The 12826-nt window shown below is 54.2% G+C and overlaps 1 protein-coding gene across 2 annotated transcripts in view; it reads left to right on the forward strand.

The window, feature by feature from the left end:
* Positions 1-4016, forward strand: part of SRP68 (signal recognition particle 68) — a 34223-nt gene extending 30207 nt beyond the window's left edge. For both annotated transcript variants that reach the window (XM_032870571.1, XM_032870572.1), the window contains 3 exons: positions 1772-1847; positions 2487-2539; positions 3212-4016. In XM_032870571.1, coding sequence (XP_032726462.1) covers positions 1772-1847; positions 2487-2539; positions 3212-3439 — 357 coding nt within the window. In that variant the 3' untranslated portion in view covers positions 3440-4016. The remainder of the gene's footprint in view (positions 1-1771; positions 1848-2486; positions 2540-3211) is intronic.
* The last annotated feature ends 8810 nt before the right edge of the window (positions 4017-12826 follow it).

Consider the following 12826-nt stretch of genomic DNA (forward strand, 5'->3'; position numbering starts at 1 on the left):
CGCCGCTGCTCCTTGCCCCAAGCCCAGGGAGGGTGTGGGGTGCCCCCTGGCCAGCTGTGGGTGTGGGGCGGCCCTGAGCGCCTGGGAGCTGCGTGCTGTAACTCCCTGCCGCGCTCCAGGCCTGCGATCGGACGCGGGTACTAAGAAGGAAAGCCATTCCTTGGGTTAAAATAAATCTGAAGTATTGTTTTCAGACTCAGCTGCATGTTACAGTCACCTGGAAGATTTTTTTTTTGTTTAGGTATTTATTTATTTATTTGAGAGAGAAATTAAGAGCGTAGGTAGAGCAGCAGGGAGAGGGGGTAGCAGGCTCTCCGTTTAGCGGGGAGCCCGATGTGGGGCTCCATCCCAGGACCCTGGGATCATGACCTGAGCCAAAGGCAGTTAACTGACTGAGCCACCCAGGCGCCCCTCACCTGGGATTTTTAAAAGATGACTGAGTCTCACCCCTCGAGATTCTGTTTCTAATCCCTGTGGGGTCTGGGGTGCACACTGGAATTTTGTAAAGCCCCTCAGTGATTGTGCTGTGCAGCTGAGTTGAGAACCACTGATGAAGCTTTTCTCCACAAAGTGTACGTGTACGCCGGCAGCATTTGGGAACTTGCTAGAAATGCAGACTCTGAGGCCCTACTCCAGGCCTGCTGAGTCAAAATCTGCATTTTAGCACCCCTCCCCCGGGGCAGTTTGGGTGTACCTCAGCGCTTACCTGATGTTCGGAAGTACCTGGTGGTTTAGTGTTCCTGCTTGTTGAATGACCGCTGTCTTCTTAAGCTGCGGACTGCTGTGATGGTGTCGGGATCGAAGCCCCAGCCGGCCCACGGAATCCAGGCACATGTATTTATTAATGGAGACCGTTTAGAAAAGGCGAGCTGGGATTGCCCTGGTCAGGCCGGCGAAGGAGCCGCGGCTCTCTGGGCGTTCGCTTGTTCCCTCAGAGCAGCGCTGGGTTCCAGGGCAACGAACACACCAGGCTTCTGCCCTCAGACAGCTTAAGGTTTTGTCGAGCCATAGACTTGCATGCCAGATAGAGGAGTCCTCGAGTGAAGGTGCAGATGGGAAGGAGTAGGCGAGGGTGTGTGGGACCAGCACGGTGGCAGCGTAACGCTGGGGTGTCCTCGGCGCCGGCATGTGGAGGGAGACTGTGTGGATGGATATCCCAGGAGTCAGGAAGAAGCACGTACAGATCCCTGTCTGTCTGAAGTCTGAGCTTAGGGCAGGAGGGTTCAGATCTTTCTGGATTTTGCCAGGTGAGAGACTGCAGCCTGCCTTGGGGGCCCTTCGTGCTTCAGTCTCCTCCTCTGTAAAGCAGAGTACGGCTTCATTCAGGATTATTATGACAATGGAATTAGCGGCTGCGTGAATTGCTCGGAAAACGTCAGGCCCATTGTACATGCAGCCGTGATACGCTGCTTGCTAACATCGTTATCCTCACTGCTGTCTCCTGGCATTATTAGTTGGGCTAAGGCATCCTTTTCCTGTCTGAAGTAAGCTTTAAGTGCTGGTTTGGTTTTGTTTTGTTTTAAGTAGGCTCCATGCCCACCATGGGGCTTGACCCTGAGAGTAAGAGTCACGCGCTTTATTGATGGAGCTAGCCAGATGCCCCAAGCTAGCGTTTTTTGTTTTTGTTCTTGTTTGTTTTTAATACGATAAACCATTTATAAAGTCTAAAATCTTATGAAAATAATGGTGGGATCGCTCAGCTTGGGTTAGTTTGGTGCACTTGTCTGGCCCGGCTCTGGCTCGTGAGTCCATGTTTTCTGAATCGTTACAGGACCTGCCCGACGTGCAAGAGCTCATCACGCAAGTGAGGTCAGAAAAATGTTCTCTGCAGGCAGCGGCAATCCTGGGTGAGCCACTTGCCTGTTATGTGCTGACTGTGTTCCCAGATTTCCTTTGCTGCTATCTCTCCTCTCTCCCACCCCCTACACCAATTCCATAATGTGTGAGATTTTTATTTTTTTCTGCCATTATTTCTGCCACATGAAGGCATCAAACTGTGTGGGAGAATTTATTTATTTATTTTTTTAAGATTTTATTTATTTGAGAGAGAGACCAAGAAAGGAGATTGAGTGCGTGAGCAGGAGAGGGGTAGAGGGAGAAGCAGACTCCCCACTGAGCGGGGAAGCCCGATGCGGGGCTTGATCCTGGGACATCATGACCCGAGCCGAAGGCAGATGCTTGACCAGCAGAGCCACCCGGGTGCCCCTGTGTGGAAGAATTTAGAGAACCAATTCGCTGTCCCTTTTCCCTAACATAATTTTCTTAAAACCATTGGGGCTCCGCTGGCGTGACAACGTTGCTTCTAGGGTTTATCGTCTATTTTTCTGTACTGCTTAGCAGACGTTGGCCCAGGAAGGAAAGGGCTGACTTCCCCACATGTTGCTGCTTTTGCTCTTGGGATTTAGAACGCAAACGTGTGACATGTGTCCTTTGTGACTGTAGCATGTTTTTTCCCTGTTCTTACTGAATGCCTGTGCAACTTTCAGATGCAAGTGACTCCCACCAAACAGACATTTCCTCCCAAGTCAAGGACAACAAGGTATGTTTGGGCTGTGGCTTTTGAGGAATGAAGAATAGAATTCGTTAACTCACTAGAAATGTGTGCTCAGTTGAACAGAGAGCCCTTCATTGTTTTTCCTTTTTTTTTTTTTTTTAAGATTTTATTTATTTGACAGAGAGATCACAAGTAGGCAGAGAGGCAGGCAGAGAAAGAAGGGGAAGCAGGGTTCCTGCTGGGCAGAGAGCCCAATGCGGGGCTTGATCCCAGGACCCTGAGATCATGACCTGAGTTGAAGGCAGAGGTTTTAACCCACTGAGCCACCCAGGTGCCCAAGAACCCTTCATTTCTAAGCAGACACCTGTCTTTTGCTCAGAGACCTCGCAGCTGCCTGTATAAGGTCTGTTCATGTCAGCCAGATGACCCCAGATAAGGAGGTTAGGAACGTGTGCCGTGCAGCACAGCCGGCTAGGAACTTGGCGGGGAGGTCCAGTTTGCCTGTCTCCAGTCCCGGACCGTGCCTCTCCCAACCTCTGTAGGTTTCAGTGACTCTCAGCTATGAGATGTGGACGTGACAGAACCCTTGTAGCAGATTCGTGGGGATGAAGCGAGGTTGTCCACGTAGGCTCTGAACTGTGTGCTAAGCATGTAGTGAATACTCCGCTGGTGGTCTGTGATTAACTCCTGGGTTCCTTCCTTTGGTTTGACTCCCAGCCTCTGGTCGAGCGGTTTGAGACATTCTGCCTGGACCCTTCCCTCGTCACCAAGCAAGCCAACCTCGTGCACTTCCCACCAGGATTCCAGCCCATTCCTTGCAAGCCTTTGTTCTTTGACCTGGCCCTCAACCATGTGGCTTTCCCACCTCTTGAGGACAAGTTGGAGCAGAAGACCAAGAGTGGCCTCACTGGATATATCAAGGGCATCTTTGGATTCAGGAGCTAACCAGGCTCTTCTTGGGGGCAAGGGGAGATTCTCACTTTCCATCTGTATTGTGAGAAAACCCCAGCAAGTTCCATGATATTAAATCCAGGTCTGCATCGGCCCAGGGCAGGAGTGTCACATCCTCAGCCCTGTGTCCCTGTGTCTTGTGTGTTTGCGCACTTGCCATTCTTAACCGGTGTGCTCGGAGGGGACCCTGCCCTCTTCTGGTGGACGTGTGCAGGATCCTTCTGTCCGCACCTCCTGGGGGAGGGGCTGCTGCCCTTTGGTCCCGTAGCCCATGGGAGCCGTGCTCGGGTGGGTCCACGCCAGACGTGGATGGGAGCTCGGAACTTTCTGTCGTGTTTCTTCAGTACCATGGATTTGAAGTGGACAACTCCTCGCCGTGAGCATCCAGAGTCCCGTGAAGAGTCTGTGACCAGGAACCCGCGTCACCCACAACTACAGTCAGCCTTATGCCCTGTCACCTCCAAGTGGAAGTTAAGTTTCAGAACAAGCAAAGAGCTCTATTTTTAGAAGAAATGTGTTACACTCAGAAATGATGAAAACAAATCTTATATTAAAAGGCAAAGATGCTGGAGACTGTGCCCATTTTTTACACGCTTTCACTCACATCTGGTCCCAGTGCCCTGCTAGGGGCCTTGTCACTCGATCCTGTCCTGTCAGGTGTCCCCTGACTTCTGGCAGCTCAGGTGTGTTTGAGGCCAGTTAAGGGAGTGTTAGAAGCACTTTCTAAATCTGAAATTTTTAGATGCCATAGGTTATATTTAAATCCACTTCCCTTTATTTTGAAGTAAACTCTGTGCCTAATGTGGGGCTCAGACTCATGACCCTAAGATCAAGAGTCGTGTACTCTACAGACTGAGCCAGCCAGGTGCCCCCAGTTTCCTTTTTTTTTAAGACTTTATTCATTAGAGCATAAGCCAGGGAAGAGGGAGAAGCAGACTCCCTGTTGAGCTGGGAGCCCAATGTGGGGCTCAGTCCCAGGACCTGGAGATCATGACCTGAGCCGAAGGCAGACGCTCAACTATCTGAGCCACCCAGGCGTCCCTCCCCCATTTCCTTTTTAAGTTCTTCCTTAGTGACTGTCTTACATTCCTATCATAGCATCAGTAATAGAAGTCTCAAAAGCAGTGAAAAAAATGAGCAATAAATGTGATTTAGACGTGAGATGTATCTGAAAGCTCTGAATCCCTTTGGAGATGGAAACTCACCTGCCCCAGAGGAAAGCAAAGCCGCCGCGGGAAATGTTGGCTTCAGTGTGGCACAAACCTGGAGCAGACTAGATCAGCTCGAAGGGAAGGTTGGGTGGTTAAAGACCTGAGAATGTTATTTCAAGCTGGACCCACTGTGGGCACAGCCATGCCTCTTGTTTTGTTGGGGAACTGCAGAGCGGGGGTTGCCAGAAGCTAGAAGACGGAAGACGAGTCAGACTTCTTTATTAGGATTGACTGTTGTCAAGGATGCTAGTTGCCCAGATTGTGATCTCACCCCCAGGATTTGCTTTGGGTCAGAGAGCCTTAGGAAGCTGATTTTGTTTTTATTTTATTTATTTTTTAGGATTTTATTTATTTGAGAGAGAGGGAGAAGCAGACTCTCCACTGAGCTGAGCCACCCAGGTGCCCCCTGATTTTGTTTTAAATAGAAAGTGTTATCTGTTCCATACAAGTCAGGGGTTATCCTCCCATCCTCAGAAGATATAGCACAGGTGACCTGAGCATGAGGTCTTGCATTTTGGTTCCGAAGGCTTAGGGCCGTGTCCCTGATGGGCTAAGGAAGCGCTGGTTGGTCTTTGTCCTTGTCCTCGCCCTCTTCTCCACCCCTCAGCTTGGCGGGAGCAGCAGGCTCTGCACTAGGTTCTGTGCTTGCCTCGCCCCATTCTCTGTGCCCACCAGCTGCAGCCACAGCTGGGCCAGGCACCCAATTCTAGGCCCCCATGCAGGCAGCCCTCCAGCTTGTCGGAGCCGCTGTCTCCTTCTGCCCTCATCTGGGAAGATGGCCCTTTGTCTTGCTCCTGGCACTTCCCACCCCTCTCGCTATCTTCAGAGTGCCGGCAGCTGTGAGGAGGCAGAATCCAGAGTGGGTCATTCTGATTGACCTTTTCTAAGCTGCTCCTTTCTTGTGGCCTTGCTGGAAATTCCCTTCCTCCCGGTGACCCTGGCAGCCACTCTGAGTAGTAGTGGCTGTGGTGAGCCAGTGAGGCTGGAGCGAGACATGGTTAGTGTTAAGAGCGTGTGTTTACACGAGAAGACAGCCCTGGCAAGGCTGAGGTCTCTGGTTGGCTTGCACAGCCCTTCACGTAGGCTCCCTGGACATTAACCAGGCTGTCAGGGGAGACTGCGCCAAAAGCAGGACCCCATCGTGTCCTCAGGACAAGAAGCAGCTCTCCAGCCGTGGGTTCAGAATTGAGCCTTGGGCCAGCACAGTTTGCTGGGTAGATTCACAGAACGAGATGCCAGCAACCACACGGTCCTTTCTTCTCAGGGAATGAGAGTGAGGTCTTTTTTTTTTTTTTTTTTTTTTTTTTTAAGATTTTATTGATTTGACAGATCACAAGTAGGTGGAGAGGCAGGAAGGGTGGGGGGAAGCAGGCTCCCTGCTGAGCAGAGAGCCCGATGCGGCGCTCGATCCCAGGACCCTGGGATCATGACCCGAGCCAAAGGCAGAGGCTTAACCCACTGAGCCACCCCAAGAGTGAGGTCTTGCGGTATAAGGGGTAGATGTGGGTACCTGCGCTGCTTCTTGTGCTTGTCCCTACAGCGGGGGCACCCATGCCTCCCCAGGATGAGCTGTGTTCGCTCAGCAGGTCTGGACCGGGCCAGAGGCTTCTGTGTCCTCAGATCCAGAAAGGAGGGAAACTCGCTTCAGGCTCTGCTTCACAGCCACCATGCTCGTGGTCTTTATTTTTCTTGTCTGTTGAGTGGTGGTCTTGAATTGCAGAAACATGAGTGGTGAAAAACTACCTTTAGTTACCAGGAGATCATGCTGCACACCAGATTGAAAGACGTCATTTGGCCAAGTTTGTGGCCTCTACCCTGGTTGGTTCTGTTTGGAAGAACAGAGTGTTGAGGCAGCCGGGGCCGGAGGGGCCCTGACTGCTCAGTTTCCCGGGTGTTTTCTTCTTTCTGTGGGCACTGTTTCGGGGTACTGTCTCTCTGGTTTTACTTTAAGCTGAGAACTTGGAGTCCCCTGTTGGAAATGAAACACTGCCAGGCTTGGTTCCATCTCCTTTGTTTGGTGGCAACCTGTGCCTTTCACGGCCGGGCAGTGACAGCCTGTGGTGGCAGTGTGTCCCTCCTTCCACCATGACTAGAGACCATCCTGATCTCCTTCTCTCCTCCCACTGGAGCGATGGCCTCATCCCCCCTCTAGGGGGTACGCTTGACTCTGGGGACTGTCGGGGTAGGGGCTGCACTCTGCCTGGTCACTGTCCTTGCTGTGGGAGGGCTGATTTGGCACCCCTGGCATCATGAATACCCAAAGCTCGCTGATGACAGAATTCTAAACACGTTGCTGTCCAGCCTTCACAAGCTTGGACCCTTCAGAGGTCTAGGAGAACGCCCAAAGATAGCAAAAATATGTGTTGGTTCTAATTTTATTTTTAAGACCGTTGTTGCTACAGAAGAGACGGAAACCAGGTTGAGCTGTAAAATTTATCGATGTTCCAAAGCAGAGAGATGGAGAGGACGCTGCCTGCATCCTGACAGCAGCCGCTGGAAGAATCCAGCCTGCTGGTCTGCTGGCTGTCAGAGGCGGGGCGCGGGCGGGACTGCGCAAGGGGCAAGCACCCCCCTCCCCCCACCCAGGGTGCAGGGCAGCCCTACAGTGTCATTAGCTGGTGTAAGTCAGATGAGATCTCAGATGACGAATGCTGACAGGGTACGGAGTACTCGTGAGAACCTTTTGTCTGACCTTTTCCAGCTATTAAGGGACTGTGACCTCAGGATCTAAGGTTTGGGGTTTTTTTGCCTTGGGGCAGGATTGTGACAGCCCATCAGTCTGTGTGACTGCTCTGTGCTGGTGTCGAGACCTGCGGGAGACGGGAGCAGGCAGGGCCCTGCGTTCCCCTGGGCCGTGGCGCTGAAGGGGGAGCCTGGCTTCTCTGGAGTCCCCATTTTCAGCAGGTGGTTTCTTCACCCCCGCTATCTGCAGTATGTGTCCTCATGCTCGGGCTTGGTTCAGTGACTCCTCATGCTCGGGGAAGAACCACATCCCTTCTGTTTGGCTGAACTTTTCCCAGGGGTCTTCTGGCAGGAGGCAGGGCAGTTACGACAGGCAGGTGACCGGTCCCCGAACGCTGTGATGTTCCTCAGCTCTGGCTCATCTGTGGAATGGAGAGGGCATGGGGGTCCTCACCTGGAAAAGAGGGTCATCTCCTCCTCCAATTGTGAGAAGGAAAATGTGCAAAGGGCTTACTTAGTACCTAAGAGGCACTTGACAAATAGGCATTTCCCTCCTTTCACCCCAACTTCCCACCACCGCCCCCCACCCAATGGCACTAGAGCACCTGCTTCTCCCTCCAGTACCACCAGTCATGCCTGGGACCTAGGGCCTTGCAGGAAGAGCTCCTGCCTGGCTAGGACTGAACTAGGAATGTCTCCTAACTGCCCTACAGTGAGCAGCTCTCCCCAGGGACAGCGGGACGGGGGTGGGGGGGGTGGGGGGTGGGGGGGCGGAGCCCAGTGTCCAGGAGGCGGGGCTGCTGTGCAGGGAGTTGGGGCCAAGGCAGCTGAGAGCACGGGGGCCCCTTCTGCTGACACCCAGCCTTCTCCCTTCCCTCAGCGCCCCCCGCGGCCTTTCTCTGCTGCCCTCCCCAAGCTAGGCCCCGCCAGGTCTAAACAGCGTCACCAGGACAACATGCCAAGTCCGCAGAGCTGCCCTGTGTGTTTCCAATTTCCTGGCCATAAAGACTAATTAGGAAGGGTTGCTCCTCCACTACGAAGACTGTTATTAGTTCTTTTTGTTTTGTTTTATAAACCTTTTCCTTCCTCAGATCGGTGATGGGAGCTCGGGGCAAGTCGGCCCCTGCCGCTTCTGTAGGGCCGGGGTGACTCCCTCCCGCCGCTGGGCTCACGAGTGCCGTGATTGCCTGGCCGTGGCCGGCAGACCTGAACTTCACAGGAGAGCCCAGAGCCCTTGGGCAACTGGGAGAGATGGAGGCCCAGCAGCTCGCCAGTGAGTAGGCTGCTGCAGACATCCAGAACACAGGAGTCACTCATGCGAGGACAGGCTGCACTGTGGCCCAGAGATGGGCCGCCCCGGCACTGGTCCGGCACCTGGACTGGGCTGGCTGCTGTGGCCCAAGGCTAAGGAAAGGGAATCACTCCTAGAGGGGAACAGCCTTGATCTTGTCCTCTCAGGCAGGCTTGGGACCTGGGGACTGCTGAGGTCATCCTGTATCCTCTGTCTCGCCATCTAGCAGGGGGACCCTGATGTCCCAACAGGTAGGGTTGGTTGCTTGGTTGGTGTGAAGTGCTTCCTCTAGACACTCCTGTAAAAGGGCCCACAGAAATAACCATCTCCTTTTCCTGCCTGCTCTGCTCTAGTTAGGCAAGCCATGGTCCCCTTCTGCTTCTCTCCAGGCTCACCTTCAGCGTCTGTTTTTAGCAGGCTTACTGGGCACACTCACAGCCAAGAGAGCCTCCTCCAGACCACCCTGTAGGTTCCTGGGGCCACAGCTCTGCCACCCTTGGCACCTGCAGACAGAGGGCGAGTCAGCCCTAGCTCCCCTCCTCACCAGCCCTTGTCCTCTCCGGGCCCAGCTGGCGGAGGCACCTTCGCTCCCTGGCAGGCTAAGGAAGGGTGAGACAGGAGAGGTTATCAGCCAGCTTGGCTCCAAGGGTCTGGTGGCAGAGCTTTTTAAACAGAGGGTAATTTCCTGAGATGGCAAAGCTTGTCCTGATCCGGGAGCATATGGGAGCATGGCAGGTTATGGCTCCCAGGGCAAAGTCAGGAACTGCCACCATCTGCTTCAGCAGGGAGAAGAATGTCCCCTGCGGGAGCCCCAAGAGCTGGAGGAGAGAGTGGGTAGCTTTAGCCCTAGCAATCTCTCCAAGCTGCCACCCTGTTCCCGGCTGCCTGCCTGCCTGTACGGCGGCGGTGGCCTTGGAACTGGGAGCTTGGTGGCTTTCCCTTCTGATTGGCTCGCCTGCTCTGGCCTCCTACCCCGTGAACTGTGAGTGGCCTGTGTCAGCCCACTTGCCAGCTCCCTGGGCTCGGGGATGAGAAGTCCTAGCTGGCACAGTGCTTGGGGGCGGGGGGAGACCCCGGACCAGTGGGCCTCAGCCTCTCGCTCCATAGAGGAGAAAGCAAGCGCCAGGCGAGGGGAGGCCCAGGAGGCAGGACAGGGAGCCAGTCCTGGGCTTCCTGCCTGTTTCAAAAGGAGGAGATGTGGCAGGGCGAGGCCTGGGAAGGCTGGAAGTTGTTGTACCCTGTCCAGCTTCGAGGCCAGGGCTGTTTGGTACGGTTGTCTATTTAGCCCTTGAAAAGCATGGGCTTGTGCTGTGCACGTCTGCTCATCTGGGGCTTTTTTTCTTTCTTTCTTTCTTTCTTTCTTTTTTTTTTTTCTTTTTAATATAAATACAGTTCAGTGCTGTAAATATATTTTCTCTTCCTTACGATTTTAGTGACGTTTTAATGACATTTTAGTGACATCTTTAGCTTGCTTCACTGTGAGAATACAGTGTATGATACATATCGCACAGAAGATGTATTTGACCATTTCTGTTGCTGGTGCGGCTTCTGGTCAACACCAGGCTGTTAGAGTTAAGTTTGGGGGGAGTCAGAAGTTACCCAGAGATTTTGAACTGCACGTTCACTTAATGTGAGCCACAAATGTGTAAATGGAGGCCACATGTGTAATTTTAAGTTTCCTAGTAGCCACGTTTAAAAAAGTAAAAAGCAGCAGATGAAACTGATTTTTAGAAGTACATTTCATTTAACACTGTGTATCCAAAATATTGTGGCTTTAATCAAGATAAAAAATTATTGATGAGATATTTTACATCTTCTTTCACACTGAGTCTTTGAAATCCAGTGGCCGAGGCCTTGGGGCAGCCGCATGAGACGGTTCAGGTCTCCACGGAGGCTCTGTCCCGTCCCAGCCTTCTAAATGACCATTGTCTTTCTCACATATTAAAGCTCTACATCTTTTCTTTCTTGTCCCTCCTGACCTTTGGTCTTGGGGGTTCAGTGTCCTGCCATCTGACTAGGAGTGTCTCCAAGACCAGGCCGTTCCTGCCCGCGGCCTGTCAGCCCCTGTCTGGGGAGCTGACGGCTGATTTGACTGTTAGACAGTCACGCCAGGAATTCAACTCTTGTTTTTCTTGCAGTGAATCAGTTAGCCTTAATCTCGGGTGTGTGAGAGCCTCCCGTGGTGCTCATTTATTTCCAGGAGAGCTTCTGCAGACTGGAGACAAAGCTCAACCGTTTCAGATCTCAGCCTGGCTGCCTTTTGCCTCCTGCTGTGGCAGCCCGGGGTCTCCATCCCTCTCCCCTGTTCAGCTTTGGTTGCTGGGGGAGGCTCCCCCGGCTGCTCCTGCTCCCGGTGCTGGAGTCTTAACATCTTTTCCCTCTGGGCCCCCTTCCGCCAGTGACCACCACCTCCCAGGAAGGGGCCCAGAGTTCTCCAGGAGGCAGGACCATGGGCTCAGGGCTGCAGTCTCCTGCCTCCTGTCTTGGCTCTCCTGGGCGTTGCCACCACTCATCTAATCTCAAAAATAAGGACGTGAGCTCTGTGGTCGGAGATGAGAGGTCGTCAGCCTGTTCAAGGCTGATTCCTGGCTCCCTCAGTAGTTTAAGCAGTGGCCCCTTTCTGAGAACAGTTGATTGCACACCTGCAAGTAGTGGTTCAAAGAAAATTGTCACCTAGCACTAACGTGGAGGAGGGGCTGGGGCAAGGGCTGCGTGGCCTCTGGGCCTGGTCTTCCATCTCTGGCTCCAGCTCACAACACTGACTGGGAACGGAGCTTCGGAGACACTCAGCTTCCCTGTTGCTACTGTCAAGGCCCCCTGGTGCCCTCCCCTCCCCCGCTGCACCCCCAGCCTCTCCCCCGCCAGGATGGGTGACTCCTGGGTCCCCTCTCCAGGACCAAGTTCAGTGGCGTGTCCGTGAGACTCAGCCAAAAGGGACTCCAGCCTCTTCGTCCCGCTGGGACGTCTGGCCAGTCTCGGTTCTCCCCCTGCCCTCTCTAATCAGAGGGATCCGTCCCTACTTCATCTCTGTTTTCTGCCCTCAGCTGGGCCTGCCAGGTTATCCCCGGGCTCCAAAGCCAGCACAGCAGCTTCCCTCTCCTTTGCTACTTGTCCTGCCTGCCCTCCACCCGTGCTGTAATGGTTCCGGGGAGTGGCTGTGGAGCTGTAGAAGGATTCTTCAAGGTGGGCCAGTGAAAGGAGGGCCTGGAAATAGGGAGGCGCCGCAGGGAAGGCAGCTACCAAGATGGCCTCCCTGGCACTCAATGCGGGAAGAGGCCAGTAAACCAGCACCTCTGTCCACCGCCCCATCTGACTCCAGAAGAGCCACCCGGGGCCACTCTGGGGGACCGAGTGAGGAGAGGCAGGGAGAAAACCCAAGTGCGGTGGGTTCCCAGGGGTCTCAACCAGACCCCAGGCTCAGCAGCACCTGGAAGCTGATGCTGGGGGTCCTGGGGCAAGGGGCACGGGGGGCATCCCAGCCCCTCGGGAGCTGGTCTGAGACTCTTCGGGGGATCCCAGAGCAACAGACAGGGTGACCCTGAGCCAGCCAGGAAGCTCAAGCTGTGGGACTGCAGGGTTGTCTGCGAGTCGACTGCGTGGTGCCCACTTTTAAAAATGGACCTTGTGGGCGCCTGGGTGGCTCAGTGGGTTAAGCCCATGCCTTCATTTTGGGTCGTGGTCTCAGGGTCCTGGGATCGAGCCCCACATCGGGCTCTCTGCTCAGCGGGGAGCCTGCTTCCCTTCCTCTCTCTCTGCCTGCCTCTCTGCCTGCTTGTGATCTCTCTCTGTCAAATAAATTTAAAAAAAAAATGGACCTTGTGCCAGTTGTCCGGGCGAAATGCCCCCAGCTGCCCCACAGCGGTGGTGGAGGGCGCAGAGCCGAGGCAAGACAGCCCGGGCTGGGGTGGGGTGAGAGCTGTGGGTGGGGACGTGCCCGATAGCCTGAGAGCCGGGTGCCCTGTGTGCCTGCAGGTGCTTACTAACCCCCAGCCCGAGCTCTGAGGCCGAGCCTCTGTCCCCGAGCATGTGTGAGCACCTGCCTGTCTGCAGCCCAGTCCCTCCCGGGCCGGCTGTTTCCCCGTCTGGGTGTGATCGTGGGTTCCCTCTGGGTGTGTGGGTGTAACAAGTCCAAACCTTCTCTGGGAGTCGGGCAGGCTTGGGCGGCCCGCCCTCTGGGCTGTGCCCTTTCCTCCCAAA

Source organism: Lontra canadensis, unplaced genomic scaffold (genome assembly GCF_010015895.1).
Source record: "Lontra canadensis isolate GAN:19392208 unplaced genomic scaffold, GSC_riverotter_1.0 scaffold41, whole genome shotgun sequence".
NCBI classification, from domain to species: Eukaryota; Metazoa; Chordata; class Mammalia; order Carnivora; family Mustelidae; genus Lontra; species Lontra canadensis.